At 37.4% G+C, this 15,730-nt stretch overlaps 1 protein-coding gene across 5 annotated transcripts in view; it reads right to left on the bottom strand.

The window, feature by feature from the left end:
• The window catches only part of COL11A1 (collagen type XI alpha 1 chain), a 167,428-nt gene that overhangs the window by 38,169 nt on the left and 113,529 nt on the right, over positions 1 to 15,730 (bottom strand). For all 5 annotated transcript variants that reach the window (XM_019473101.1, XM_009283198.2, XM_009283200.2 and 2 more), the window contains 5 exons: positions 8,298 to 8,405; positions 7,716 to 7,823; positions 6,609 to 6,662; positions 2,254 to 2,307; positions 1,406 to 1,513 (listed from right to left, as the gene is read on the bottom strand). In XM_019473101.1, the coding sequence (XP_019328646.1) occupies positions 1,406 to 1,513; positions 2,254 to 2,307; positions 6,609 to 6,662; positions 7,716 to 7,823; positions 8,298 to 8,405 (432 nt within the window). The remainder of the gene's footprint in view (positions 1 to 1,405; positions 1,514 to 2,253; positions 2,308 to 6,608; positions 6,663 to 7,715; positions 7,824 to 8,297; positions 8,406 to 15,730) is intronic.

The raw sequence follows: 15,730 nt of genomic DNA, 5'->3' as shown, positions 1-15,730 counted from the left end.
GAACTGCATTACTGAATAAAAGAAACTCCTGATTTCTCAATGGTACAGCATATATGGGATCTCAGTCCATGGACCAACATATTCAAATTAAAATCTTAATCAGAGAAATAAAAGTCCTCATTTGAAATATTTCATTTGCCTAAGTCTCAGCCTAACTGGTTTTTATATTTAGGTAGCTTAGTGCTCATTAAATTTAAAATGTGAAGGTGGACTTTATTGAAAAACATCAATTGAAAGAGTATCCTAGATCTGAGAAAAATAACAAGGATAATTTTATTTCACTCTCTTTAAAATAATAAAAAACTTAACAATTCATAATAAAATTTAGGAATCGTTTTTTTCTGAGTTATTATTTCTGAAAATAGAGATGTTTTCAATTTCAAAGGTGATATGAATCTACACAAGACATATGTGTCAGTGCACTAATGAACTGTGTATCTTCCATGGAGGTCTGCAATATTTTATAAACTTCATTGTAAGGTTTGTGAACTGCATTATGTAATAGACTGTAAAAAATGATAGGTACAGGTTAAGGTTTGGCTTAGTGAAAGAGATGAGTCACTTCACGCATGGTGGATAGAAAGGAGACATACTGTTTAATATATTCAAACACTATTGCTATAATTTTCCGTTTTTTAAAAGAGAGTAATATGATTCATATTACAGCTTAATGCATGGATTAGAAATAGTTTCAAAGTGTACTGTCCTCTAATGTTAATTACAATGTAATGAATCAAAGGTCCTAAACGTCTTGTTCTTTGTTTTGTTATATTTAAGCAAATTAAATTTTTGAAAAAGCGGGATTTTTCAACTGTAATTCTCTGGATGCAGCAGTGAGAAGCCTACATTTTACTGTACGCTTGCTTTGTGTTTTTTGACTCATAAAATAACATTTTTAAGAGGAAGAAACATGAAACTATAGGAACCTGCCAACGATGGCAGCAGTGTATAAGCATCACGGAGTTCTGCTAGTCTTTCAGAACACAAGTAGTGTCTGTGATGGTATCACTGAGAAACACACTATGTTGCCAAAACCTATTGTGAAAATACAGTAAATGAGTAGGACACGTTAAATACTCCTCCAGGTTGAATATTTATTTAAAATGTGTATCTCCAGTAAAAAGAAGTGCTCTTGTTAAAACAGAAATTGTTGGACTCAATAAATGAATGAGTTACTGAATGAAATTCTAAAGCCTATGGTAGCCAGGAGTTCAGTTCCAGAGCATCTTACCCATCTCTTTCAGCATTAAATCTGCTATTTATGCATGAGCTCTATGAATATGGGATCTTTCAGTTCTTATTAACTGATGCTATCATTTATTTACTAGAAGACAATACTCATTCAGTTTCTGACACAGAAATCAGGGTTCTTGTAAGTGGAGAGAAAAATAATAAAGCAATTTACCTGTAAGCCAATAGGGCCTGGAGGGCCAGGGAAGCCTCGAGGACCTTCATCACCTTTTTGCCCAAACATCCCTTGCTGACCTCTTGGGCCTGGCTCCCCATCACCTCCCTATTTGGAAACAGCAAAAAGCAAAAATATCACAGGTCTGATAATAGAAAAAGCTCCACTGAAATCACTGGAAAACAACTACAAGAGGGCTCAGAATCACTCCTAATGTCTTTGCAAATGCACGTACGCCACCTTGATTGAACGAAATCTGTTATACAAACAGAATACCAGCATATGCCCTAATTTAACGTAGGTCAAATAATACTGCATATCTCACAAAAATTTTCACTGAATACCTCTTCTCTTTCACATCTGCATAGACATTCTAGCTGTTGAATACCTACATTCATTAGTAAGTATGAGTAGCATATAGTCCTACCAACGTTCATGGTAGAAGATTCAAAGCCTTCTAAATAAAAATAAAAATCAATCCACCTGGTATCAGCTGGATTTTAAAGAGAGATACTCTCTTCTAAATGTATCTGGTACCGAGCTGATTTTACCACTGACTGTCATACAAACCATCAAACAAGTTCACTGAAAGGATGGGCCCCATTCGCTATTTACACTATTTCATTTTTAATAATTCCTTCCAAATTATTGAGCTGCTGTAAATCTGAAATAAAATAACACCTATGCAGGCTGGTTTACAATAAACAACTGCATATAAGAGGACAATGATAGAACTGTTAGTAGTGATTTGAAATACATTCCTGAGTAAGGAGCATGCAGTTCAAAGAACTTCTAAGTATCAGATGAGTTATGGCAAGATTGAGGTTTGCTCTGAATAAGCTACTTACAGCTATACCAGGGGCACCAACAGGACCCTGGAGACCTGGTGGACCCGGAGGACCCTGCAACAAACAAACATCCAAAAGGAAAAGTTAGTGATTATGGCGTCTGGAATGAGATTAAAAGCAAATATAGACACAACCTTATTTGCACGATCAAGCAAATATTAAGCTTTTCTACATTTCTCCATAGAGAATGTAGCATTATTCACAAGTCTTTTCCATTCAGTACAAACAATCATTGTTTGTTTATCTCTCAAAGACTCAGATTTGCACATCTATAATAGACTTAATACTGGCCTTTATTGAAAGCACATTTGTAATGTTTCAGATTATTTAGAATAGATTCCCATGCAAACATGAATCAAAATGAAAAATATTTTTTTCACAATTAAAAATATCAGACCTTCCAATGAGATTTGTGCAGAAAAAGCCAACCTTTAAAGCATCACCTAACAACCTATCTTTAAATGGAATGCTTATTATTTGGATTAGTTTTTATGAAATTGCAAATGGGTTTTGCAACAGCGCAAAGCTTATTTTGACCTCCAGGAGACATGAAAAAGTCTAAGTTCTTGCTGAGCACTGGGGAGTCACATTCTCTTTGATATTAAGTTTCTTTTCAACAGAATGGCAAAAAATATGTCTCTGAGAGGAACTTCTTAATTTTTTCAGTCTCCTTACAGAATAATAACTTTCTAAGTTATATTGTGCATAATTTAGAAGTCAGTTATGCAGATGTGATGTAATGAAGACATCTAACCCTGAGAGTATGGGAATGCAAGATACTAGTTTATGATGGGGTTAAAATTATGTGATAGGTTGAATCTGTTTTTTGCACCAGCTAGAGAATTTAGACTGATAAAGAGTGAAGCTAAGAAAGCGTAAAACCTTACACCTGGCAACGGCTGAATTCATAGAATCATAGAAGAGTTTGGGTTGGAAGGGACCTCTAAAGGCCATCTAGTCCAACCCCCCTGCCGTGGGCAGGGACATCTTCAACTAGAGCAGGTTGCTCAGAGCCCCGTCCAACCTGACCTGGAATGTTTCCAGGGATGGGGCATCAATTCTAGTCAGCTATTTCAGATGACAAAGAAGTTGTCTGCAGTTTCTAGGCTGGGAATTCTAATTTAGTGCAGAATAATGCTTGGATTTAAAGACCTTGCTAGGGCTAAAATTAGATTATTCTGTCCTTTATAGGGAGATGAGGAAAAGGGACTACTTAAGTCTTGTAGTCTATTTCTTTCTTTGGGTTCTGTATATATTTTAGAGTATCTTATTTTCTAGGGAGTTTGAAGTGTCAAGCTATGTATTTCTTCTCTAATTTTCTTTTCGTCACATACCTGATGGCAATAGGTGAAGCAAAGCTTTTTAGCCTCTATGGTGACATATCTAAATCAAAGGACTCCTAGGAATGCTCCTGTTGACTGGGAGGGTTACCATGAGAAAGGGAATTAGTATGCATGAATTTAAAAAAAAAATCATATTGGAATGGCTTGCTTCTGCGCTCTGCAGGATGCTTCTACCTGCTCCTTCATTTTATAGGGCCCAGAACAAGATCTACATGGTTTTAGTCTCATTTAAATACTCATTTTGATATAAAATATTGCTGGAAGGTACTTTGCAATTGATTAATGAGAAGTTATTTGGACACATGGCCAGACTCTTTTTTCCGTTGCTCTGGAGGGCAAATGGAGAGAGACTGATCAGAATCATCAGGAGAGAATCTTCAGTTAATAAAGGCACCTGTGGTAGCAGTGGAGGTTTTGAAGCTCAAGAGAGGATGTACTTCAGCAATAAAATTGTGCTGTCCCTAGCTAGGATACGGCAACATAGTATTTTTTGTTAGGCGCAGTATGGTTAAACCCCCAAACATCAATCCTTGTTAGTTTCAACCGGGAATTGAAGATGTTTCCAGCTCTTCTTAAACAGGAAAGAGGGATCAGTTCTTCTTCGCTCAGGGTCCTCGCTGTGATTAGGCTCTGAATGCCCACCAAGGCTTTTGTGGGTGTCTAGGTATTGTCAATACCTGTTCTTTATGTCCTGTGATTTCAGAACTAGGTACTTACTTCCTCTTCAGAGTCTTTCAGAGGTGACCAACAAGGCCTTTCCTCCCTGCCCCAATATACATCTGTCAGCATGTTGAAAGGAAAGCAGATTTGAAATAAACACATTCTGAAATTGTCAGGGTTGAATGAGTTGAATGACTGCAACTGAGCGCAAATAGGATTCAATACACATGACTTCAAACGGGGTAACATTCACTTCAGCTAAGCAGGCCTCAACACCGAATCCTGTACTTCAAGGAAAACATATTACCTTCCCAAATGCCTTAGACCTTGAGACTGAGAGTATGGGATACATTCTCAAATGATTGTGCTGCAGACGCTTTATTTGTAAAGCAGGTCTGCTGGAACATGCCCAAATACATTAGTACTCACTATGGGAACTGCGGTCACAGTCTAATGCTCAGCATAACTAGCTATGCTAAAATGGTCCGAAATAGAAAAGTGCAGCATGTGTTTTTTCTGAATTTCTCTGACGCAGAAGCATCTCTAGTGAAGAGGGGTCTCAAAGGGGAAAACAGAAGGATATCCCATGCAAAGCCCAAAGCAGAACTGGACCATGACCCGCTTCGTATGCTTCCTCTGCCCTTTCCTTTAAACGCCAGGTTTTTCTGTGTACACAGGGCCTGTACTGCAATGAACCTCTTTAGGTGGACAAAGAGGAGCTGCGTATATCTCTCTGCATCCCATAGCTGGTTCACAGCTACAACAGCAAATAGATCAAGATTGATTTTCAGTTAACAGGGAACAAGTCCATAGTTTTAAAACTGACTTTTAAAAATGTTTTAATTTGATAATTAAATTAATTTTACCAAGTTAACCAAAGCATTCGGCTCAGATTATGCAAGAGTAATTTTAGTCTGAAGCAGAATTTGTTTACAACTTGGTTGCAGGTATGTTTCTTGGAAAACTGGGGTTTATAATAGAAGTGCTCTCTCATCCATATGTATAATATGACATTCCTTGTGTAAACAGGGCATTACAAATAGTTTATTATAGCACTTGTGATTTGATCTATTAAAATAGGATTGTGAAAGATATGTTTCTGCACTGGAAACTGCAGAAATCTTTCTCACAAAATAATTGAAAAGGACAAGCTTATCCTTAAAACCAAAAAAAAAACCTCGTCCTTTTTTTGCACTTTCTGTCTCCACATTTTTTCTATGAAATTATCATAAACCTGTGATTTGCTTGAATTTGCATGTATCCTCCTATAAAACTTCATCTGATTATGTGTAAGCCATAAATTTGGTGCAATTTTTAGAAGCAATCTACTTTTATGATGCTCTGTAAGTTGTTAATCATAATAAGCACACAGTGTTATCAAGGTAGTAAATATGCTTAGTTATGAATACCCCTACGTTGAGTTCTGAACTTCGCTAACTGTGAATATTGATGAAATATAGTAATAACAAAAAAAAAAAATCTTTCTGCAATTACTTCCCCATCTTTCTTAAGGAAAATTATTCCAATAAAATGCCAGTTTATCTTGAAATTGAACAGAAGTGAAACAAACCTTTTCTGACTTTTTGGGAAAGAAACCAAAATCAAATAGAAAAAAAAGTGCTAGTTTTTTCTTTCTAGCTTCAAATTTTACAGTGGAAAAAGCTTATTTTTATATTTCTGGCCTCAATCTGAAGAGGAAGTGCTTGAACTTTAGAAATAATTCTGAGGACAGAAATATTTCAAATTAAATCAGTAGAAGAATGATTAGCCCTAAGCTCACTAATAGGCCTAGTGATAATATTTGAAAACTCATATAAGCCATTTCATCTGAGGTCTTCGCTGTTCTGAAATGTTGCAATCAGTTAAGTGTTCTCTCCAAGAATTAGATATTCTTTAAAAATTTTAGGACTATATTAGTAGATTTCTCTACTGAGTCTTCATATTCTTCATCATTATGGCTAAGAAGCTAAAGCCGGGCATGTTCACACAACCCAGTCAGTGAAGTTAACTTAAACACAGTAAGACAATGTATGCATAGTCTTGGTCTCTCCCAGTTCAAATGTAGAATGGATGAATTAAAATGATATAGGAAGGCTGCTTAGGAATGTAGTTTACCTATCTATTTTTTAATGACTCTGTAAGCTCAAGAACTATGAGAAATACTAAATATATGCATGGCTCTGTAAGTACAAACCTCTAGTGTTGCGTTAAAACTCGACATTATTTTTAAGAAACATTTTTGAAGTGCGTCTTTGTTGCTGTTCATTGAGGTAGCAAGGCTACCTGCAGACTTCATACATGAATACTTTTTATTTATGAAGAATGTAATGGACAAAGGATTTTGCTACTCACGTTTTCTCCCTTGTCACCTTTACTACCTTTCTGACCCGGTTCACCAATTTCACCCTGTAATTGAAAGTTAAAAGTTAAACTTCTTGTTTAAAATGGTCTCCTTCACTTAGCTGATGTCAGTATCACAGTATCTTTAAACGTTCCTTTTGATATGACTATTCTTTTTATGCTGCTGCTTCAAGTGTGAAGGCCTAAAGGGGGCAATTCTGCATCGATCAATAGTATGTCATATTAATCCAGATATTGATTGCTATACTGCAAGACCTGGCTTTGAAGTATAGTGCAACTGAGCTCTAAATAAAGGAAATTGTGTTCCTCATGTCACCTTCAATATGAACTTATAATGAAAGCACCCTGATTTACAGACTCATCTAACTGTATGTGACTGAACAACTGCTTCTCACTGTCGTGTACAATATTTCAAAACTTCAAAATTATTCAAATGACCAGGAAACCATGTCAGAAAAAAAATGTTTTCTTTATACAATAATAAAAGACAATTAAATTAAATCACAGAAAAGACTCTCTGTGGGATAAATAACACTCATGCATCATAAAAATGAACCTCCAAGTCTTTACCTTTACCCTATGCTAACTAACAGAACAATGCTGGATCAAGCAAACATGCAAGATGATCCTGAAAGGTGCCGTGTCTTAAATTTTGCCAGAAGTCAACAGAACATCTCTGCTGCGAACATATTATTTTGACACACTCAACCTATCAACACTGGTTCCAAATCACTATACATTACCCAGAACATTTTATCTTACTCATTCAGCAAGCCAAGTTTCTAAAATAGGCAAAAATCAATTTTGACATCATCTGCCTTGATTTATTTTGCCACACTTTCATCCTTGTTTCTTTGCCAGGATAAATGCTAGTCTACTAGTTCTTGAACACAAGTCCCAGTGTCCCATGGCGTCTGTCCCTCAGACATCTGATTATAGAAGGGTTGTTTAGGTTTTTTGCAGTAGGTGGAGGGAGTTTGGGGCAGGCAGGGCTAAGAGTTGCTTCGTCGCCATATTTATTGTGAGAAAAGCTACAACCAGAGAACTCTACCGACAGACCTTCTCACAGATGCACCAATACCAATTATAATGATTCACCTTGTCACCATCTTCTCCGGGAGAACCACTAGGACCAGCAGGACCAGGAAGTCCTACAGGACCCTGTACTCCATCACGTCCAGCTGGACCTTGAGGACCTTTTTCACCCTGGTTTTGAAGAAAAGGAAGTGATCCACATCATCACAGGAGACTAATGAAGATTTCAGTACAGGGAGTCACATTGCCAATACAAAATTAAAAAAAACCCAAACAGCAGGAGGGAAACTATAAAGGGAAGAGAATGTATCAGAAAATTATGCTAAATAATAATGGAAGCCTATGATAAATACACTTGTACTCTAATGCACCGTGGCTGGGTACAAAGTTTTAATGAAAGACTGATTTGACAAACTTTTTTATTATATTCACTCCCTGCTGTGATAGTAACGGGTTTAACCCTTCTTGGGTGTTAGATGGTATGACAAGAAATGTTTTACTATTTACTTAATTGTAAATCTAAAAGGAGTAGGTCAGGTATTCTGAGGATATGTTTAACAGGCAAATACTAACGTGGGAAACAGTAACATTCTGGAATGAAAAGTCTGTGCTGTGATAATTTTATGTGACTCTGTGATTACTTACGGGAGCACCCTTCTCCCCTGCGGGGCCTGGAGGACCCTGAGGTCCAGGACGACCTGGTAGACCAATTGGGCCAGCAGTGCCTGCTGCTCCACGCTCCCCTGGTGAACCCTGGAAAGAAATAAAAAATTATAAGAGAATTCTGATACAGCCCTGATAACTGTTAGTGGTTTTCATGACCCAGGTCAACAGAGAAGATACCTGTTATTCAGCGAGATTCCAGCTGGCAGAAGGGTACACATTCAGCATGTGTACAAGTAAAGAAAAAGGCTGAAAGAACTAACCTGAAGTTCACACTCAATAGCTCATATTCAATACTAATTTGCACTACTTTTTTTTTTTTTTTTTCATAAATACCCCTTCCTGTATTTGTTCATCATAACAGGAGTGTGCTTCAGCCTGTTTTCAAGAACTTTCTTCCCCTCTGTGTTTCCAAAATATATTAACATACCATTTTGATGAAAGAATACTCACCATATTAAAATACAGAACTAACCCACACCACAACCCAAATTTTTGGTCAAGTTTTGTGCTGTACATTGCTGTGTTGATCAGTATGTTTCTGCATTTCAATTCACCTGTGTAAAAATCTACTGAAGTATAATGACTAATTTGATGTGTCATACAGAGGAGGCTTGGATGTACTTTATCTTTAGATAAGCACAGAAGAAGTTAAAAATTTAATATTGCAAATTAAAGGGGAAAAGACAGGTGCTGTATGTGTAAAGACCACTGGAATTGTGTATGCTAGAATATATTTTTACAGAGAACAATAGCGGAGAGGAATAATTTTTACTCTAATATCAATAAGCCTCACTTTTAAATGAGTCACATCATTGTCATTACTGTATTCCTTTAATTGTCTAAATAAGTTTTTTTTCTATCTGAAACTACCAAAGCATCCAGAAGCGAAAATTTAGTTTCTACCTTCCCTGTCAGTTCTTTCTTTTGAAGCTGTGTCGGGCTTATGGCTGTTCCATAAAAAGCCAGCCTTTCTTTTAAATATGTCACTCTGCCACACGGCAAGCTCCATAACCTTTCATACTTAGAGCTGTGCCTTTATGGTTTCCACTGGATTGAGCTATCCAGACAAAATGGAGAGAATGACTAGGTATGTAAAAATCTGCAGTGCTCTCAAAACAAAGAGGTACCTAGGGTGGACTAATTTTTTCCTGTCTTATTTATTGCACTTTCTGAGAATACAGATAGCGTACACTTTTAAGTAGTGCTGAAGGGGAAAAAGGAAAGGAAACAAGGTGTTCTGGTACTCAAAAACCTTCCTAAAAGGATACAAGGGAACAGATAACAGTATAGACTAGAACTTCTACTCAAATAAATGGAATTTCAGAATCAAAATGTTACATTTTGGTCTATCCATATTTGTTTATCGTTTAGTCAAAAGCCACACTGTGGAGTACTGATTTTAAATCCTTTTTGCAAGCTGGGTTAATTTCCAAACAGTGATCTATAACCAAAGTTCTCTGTACCTCATAAGCACAGAAATGGATACCTGTTTGGAGGCACATCACAGCAAGAAATGACAGGGAGCAAAAGACATTTACACTCTAATTCCTAATATCTCCTTGATCACACAGGCAGATTCTGACCAAGTGTTCTTCTGTATTTGTGAAATGGATTCATGATAGCACAGGGGAAAAACTCCCTGTGCCTTGACACAGAGGTTAACTGCCATCTAACCTGCTTCTTCCCGTCTCTCCACAAGAGTCAGCATGTGCAGGGAGACAGAAGCATGATGCTCTCCTGGGTACAGGCAGAGCTTGGAGAATGGTGGAGCTTCTTTGTGCTTTTTTGCACCATCACTGGCTGAGGGCTCTGAGAGGAAATCCAGCTTTGCCAGTCCTGATACTTCCTGAGGATTCGAGATGCTGTACATCCTTCCTGTGTCCTGTAGATAGGGCAGCATGGGAACAAAGACAACGGAGTATTCTGTTCCATTATATTCTACGTACGAGCTAGTCTTGTGCTTACAAGTCTAATGGGAAAAACTATTTCAATAAGAGCAACACAGTTAACCTTGAAATTTGTGGACTCACTGGAAACTGAGAAGCAGAGAGCTGTCCTCTCGCTCTAAATTTCTATATTTTCACACCTTTACACAGCATCTTTGTTTTGTCTTTTAAATAATTTACAATTTTTGCAGCAATAGAGCACTGTTAAAGCTTTGTTTGCTGTATAGTAATATTTCTCCAGCTTTTCAGCTTGACACCTACAAGAAAGTTTGTAACACTTTAAAGTTATTGATAATTTCACTTGTCCAACTGATACACTAGAAGTGGGGTTATACATCGTGGAATAGATAAGTAATAGGTGCTGTAGCCTGAGGCTCTGAATATCCAGGGTTTTTTCCGTGTTTAAGCAAGATCAAATTTGCTGGCTTTTGGAACATTGGAATCTTAAGATGCTTTCACCTATGAGGGCCCAATTTTTTGCTTTTATTCATGGCGTACTTTTCCTGGACTGACGCCATTAGCATAACTGGTACTAATTCCATAATAATTCCTCCAGATAACTGTGGCAGAAAAGAATGCTGAACGGTCGCTCCAAATATTTTTGCAAATTATCTCAGTAAGATCTAATTTTGCATGAATGTTCAAAAAAAGTATTCGTGCACAGACCATAGATGACCTTATCCTTCCAGGTGTTGATTTTTCTTTTTTTTTAAAGTCTGGGTAGATGCCTAAGTTTCAGTCCTATTTCTGTTATTTTACTTCCTAAGACTTCAGTGAATTCAACAAGAATAATTCACTACCCTGCAGCCATACTACCATGGTCTCTGATCTTGTCAGCTCTCATAAGCTAAACAATTTTAGGTCATCTCATCAGCAGGATGCAAGAGCAGAGAGGAAAAAAAAATCCAAATAACTCATAGATCTTTCCTATATCAGACAGCAGACACTAACAGTGGCCATAATTTCTAGCAGCTCTTTTTACTCAGTCAACTTTTCATGTTTATCTTTGCATCATCTTTATTTGTTATACTTAAATTTCACATGAGTTATGAACAGGAAGTACACTTTCTGTTTTCAAGGATCCTCTCATTTCTCCGTGAGAATGGCCTCTGATCAAAGCAGAACACATTAAACTATAGTTACAACTCAGAAAAGCATTTCAGGCAGCTTCTGAAGTCTGTTCTCTCTTTCTATGTTTATTATCTTTTTTTGTCACTCTGTCCCACTATGAAACAATCCCCTTATATTACTAAACTCCTTGCTAACCTGTGGTCTTGCAGTGGTACTCACATCCTGGAATCTTTTTATTAATTTGGGGGGGGGGGTTAAAAACTTTTCTACAGAATGGAAGTGTCACGCTTTGTCTTGTATTTCTCTTATACAGACTATAAACTCATTAGTAACCTTGGTTTTATCTCTCTTTCTGTGAAGAGATAGTAATTATAGCTATCGTATACATTACGTAGTAGTAGCAAAACTTTTTACTGATGGTTAACAAAATGTTCAACAAGTGAAGATCCCCATGACTGAAAAATGTTATCAGATAGAGGAAGACAGCTCCAGATAGCTCAGTACTGATAATTGGGTAGCCTACAGCTGGCTTACTGAGTCCAATTTGGGCATCCTATTCCTAAATGAGCTAATGAAAAATGACTGATTGACATTCCGAAGAGCTTTCTCTCATCAGCATTCAGCATTCCACACCGTGGTGTGAGAAGGGAAGAAAACAAACAGAAGACAAAGACAGCAGATAAAAGAGAACTGTTAAAAAACACCAAACCAAAACCCCACAACAAAAACCCCCAGAAATAAACCCTTGCTCTGCAGTGCATTCACGCATCTCTCTCTTTTGTCCAAATCCCTCTAAGCACAGTAATTGGCATGCACAGTATTTGGAGCAGTCATTTGTTTGCTATGCTTGCAGATGTATGCACTAGCCAAATAAAGCTTATAATTGACTATATATGCTAGTTAGGAGCAATTGGTATTGGCAGGGAGTTGGAGGAAAATCATCCAGTGGCATGAATTCTCTTCCTATTATAAATGGCAAATGAAGACTCCATTATAATTACACTTCTGTGTGTACCCTCTGTTGGCTAAAAATAGATGGGAAAATATTTTAGGACTATTTGATGCTGACGGTCTGCTGTGAGCTACTGTGAAAAAAAGCAAGCTATTGTGGTTTAATTGTGGCCCTTGCCAGATGCACAGAAACCCAGTATTAAGGGCACCTATGCATCTTTTGTCACTGAAAAACACTTTCAAGATAACAAGTGAGTAATTAAAGATGAAATAGAAAAAAAATCCCAATGAGGACTTCTGGAATACTCTCAGGTCAGCTTGGTGCTGTTTGTGCCTCAAGTGGCCTGCTTGCACTACAGTGAACTCGAAGTATATTTAAAAAAAAAAAAAGTTTACCTTTCAAACTCTCTTTCCACTCAGCCCCCAATTCCTGCACCCACTACATCTGTTTCTCCAAGATCGGAAAAACAATATGCAAAAAATTCTGAGCTTCCTAATTGATTCTTTCTATGACTATGTTTACCTTAGCAGGAGGCGTGGCCCCAACAGGAATGGATTTATAAAGTGAAGAAGCAGTTGGTACTCTGCTCCTGACACCCATACTCTGTGTATTTCTGGACTATATTTCATGATAATTCTAGTCTGGCACTGAACTCCCATTAGCTGGCGTTTATTACAAGCGCTCCTGGAATTTCTATTCCAATTTAGTTTCACATGAAAGGAATACTGTTCATGAGCTCCAAGAGAGCTCCATGACTTGAACCAAAGGATGGTAAATGGGGATGATTGAGACATTCACCTCAAAAAGGCTCTGGTGTTTTGAACTAAAGCACTAATGTATACACACCCTACAAGAATTGGAAAAACATGGATCATCTGAATTTAAATACAAACGTGTATTTCGGAATATGGACAACCGTCACTGAACAAGATACGTGCTTTTGCCTCACAACCTTATGTGATGCATATTTATGAGAAACTACGATAGTAGTGGCACAGCTACTGTGTGGGCATCCTGTCTGGGAAAGTGGGGTGTGTTAAATGTCAGGTATGCTTGAGTTGTCTGGTTTGTGCACGCTCAGAAGAGTTCTGGTTCATTGCACCTGAACTAACTATCTGCTTGAGAGGTTAGTCCAGCCTTAGGGCCTCCTTTAACAAAGAATGAAGACATGACCTTTACATTGAAGAGACTATTCTGGTCTATGCTTTCTTGATTTTGATTCATCTTTTCTTCCAACAGTTCAGGTTCTTCCAATGGGGTGGGATGGTATCCCTTTGGACTCTCCCTACTAGCTTCCATTCCATTCCATTCCATTCCACTCCATTCCCAGCTACCTTGTTTTGCTGCCTTTTGGGAACGTACACGTACTGCATGGTGTTAAGAAGAACTGTAAATCACAAATGCAAGTTCTTGATTTAAAGAATAGAAGCTTAAAGGCATTAAGAATTCAATAATTAATTTTAAGAATTCAAGTACCAAGTATTAAGAAATCAAGAAGTAAACCTTAAAAATGTGCTACAGCAGATCTTTTCCAATAATGTAGAAATAATCCAAAAGCAAGAACCTTTATACTACGTTGGTTTCTTTTCCTCCCTGTTTAATACGTTCTAATCTCAATATGAATTGCAGGGACATGAGAGCTTTATTGTTGAAATGCATAGAATTTCAGCTCCTCTGTTACTTTTTTGTCTAACAGGAATAGCTGTGCTGATTATTTTTTTACTTCAGTTGCACTGAATGAAAGAAATAAGTTGACAAGATGACTGTCCAAATCTACACAATTCACATTTGGGAATAACTGTACCATGTTTTGAATACCAGTGCATCCCTGTAGAACTGCCTTGCATAAAAAATGACAACAGAGAATAGGCAACTTTAAGCATATCCTACTTCAAATACCTTTCAGTGGATAACTACCAGAAACTGAAGTGAAAGAGGCAGCAGAGGTATAAATAGTAGAAGTCCAAATGTGAAACAAAAATCTAAATGTAAAGAGTTGTTGAGCACAGGGCCATCTAGAAAAAGCCTAGTCACACTACTCAAGGGAGAATAATTTACTGTTTTTGAGTAATATATGAGTACATATCACTGCTTTTCTCTCTATCATAAAGAAAAACAACTACAGCAATACAAAAAGTTGGCAAATACATTTTTATGCCTATGTTAAGCTTAAAATGTTGAGAAGCAATATTACTGCATGACATGATTTTACATAGCTGTTATTAGCCAAGCAAACATAATTTGTAACAGTTTCACTGATCCTGTCTATAGGCATGGTCCACACAAGAAGTACAGTAAAGAGAGAGTCTTCAAAGCAACGGATGGGTTTTGGTCATCTTATCTTCTAAAATTCTTAAGTAACTGTATAATGCATCATTTCTTTACATATTCATAAAATGGTATTGTTAATAAGCCATTCTTATATTCTGGCATGATCTATTTTCCCATGGATTTCAATGGGAGATTTCAAGTTGCGTGTTACTATTTTCCAAAATAAGATTGTCTTGTACAATGCTCATCATACTTTCTCAAAGTTCTTAAGCTTGCTCTACAATTTTTCCCTTTTCCTACAGAATCTCAACTTTCATTGAAAAATATGTAGATACTGTGGCAAAAAGAATGGTATAGTATGCCTGCTGCTATATCATTTTCTGTACCAATTTCAAAGCACTTCAAAACAGGATTAAGATGTGGTTCCTTCTTTAAGCATGCTGAGGTCTCCAAACTCTGAGTGAAAAATCTCAACAGATTCTGAGGGGACTGTCTTCAAACTTTTTTTAAGATAGCAAATAAATAAGAAATTGTAAAGTAGTGGTGGAAAGAAATAGGCTATGTGACATTTCCCAACTATACGGATATCACTGAACATGAGTAGAATATTTATCAGTTTTATTCTTTATGGACGAAACATTCTGCTATCCCAATCTAAACAAAAAGAATCTGTTTCACAATGAGTTAAAATGAATCAGAACTTACACATAGGCTGGTATACGATTCAAAATATTAGATGCAGGAATAAGGGAGTGAAAGTAGTGATGCCACATATTTAAAAGCTAGCTTAGGCCATGCAGAACACCAGCAGTGTTTTAAACATTATGTAGGTCAACTGTATGGGTGAACTGCAGTCGTACAAAGGGAACACAGCTGTGTTGGGTTTGCATGGCAAGGTTTTGGTAGCGGGGTGGCTTCTGTGAGAAGATGCCAGAAGCTCCCCCCATGTCTGATAGAGCCAATGCCAGCCGGCTCTGAGACAGACCTGCCGCCTGGCCAAAGCTGAGCCCATCAGTGACGGTGGTAGCGCCTCTGGGACAACATATGTAAGAAGGGGGAAAAAATTGCTGCACAACAGCAGTCGGACGAGAGGAGTGAGAATGTGTGGGAGAAACAACTCTGCAGACACCAAGGGCCGTGAAGAAGGAGGGGGAGAAGGGCGCTCACGGGCC

The sequence above is a fragment of the Aptenodytes forsteri genome, unplaced genomic scaffold, assembly GCF_000699145.1.
Source record: "Aptenodytes forsteri isolate BGI_AS27 unplaced genomic scaffold, ASM69914v1 Scaffold181, whole genome shotgun sequence".
Lineage (NCBI taxonomy): Eukaryota > Metazoa > Chordata > Aves > Sphenisciformes > Spheniscidae > Aptenodytes > Aptenodytes forsteri.
Note: the sequence above shows the minus strand (reverse complement) of the source record. Positions and strands in the feature narration are given on the sequence as shown.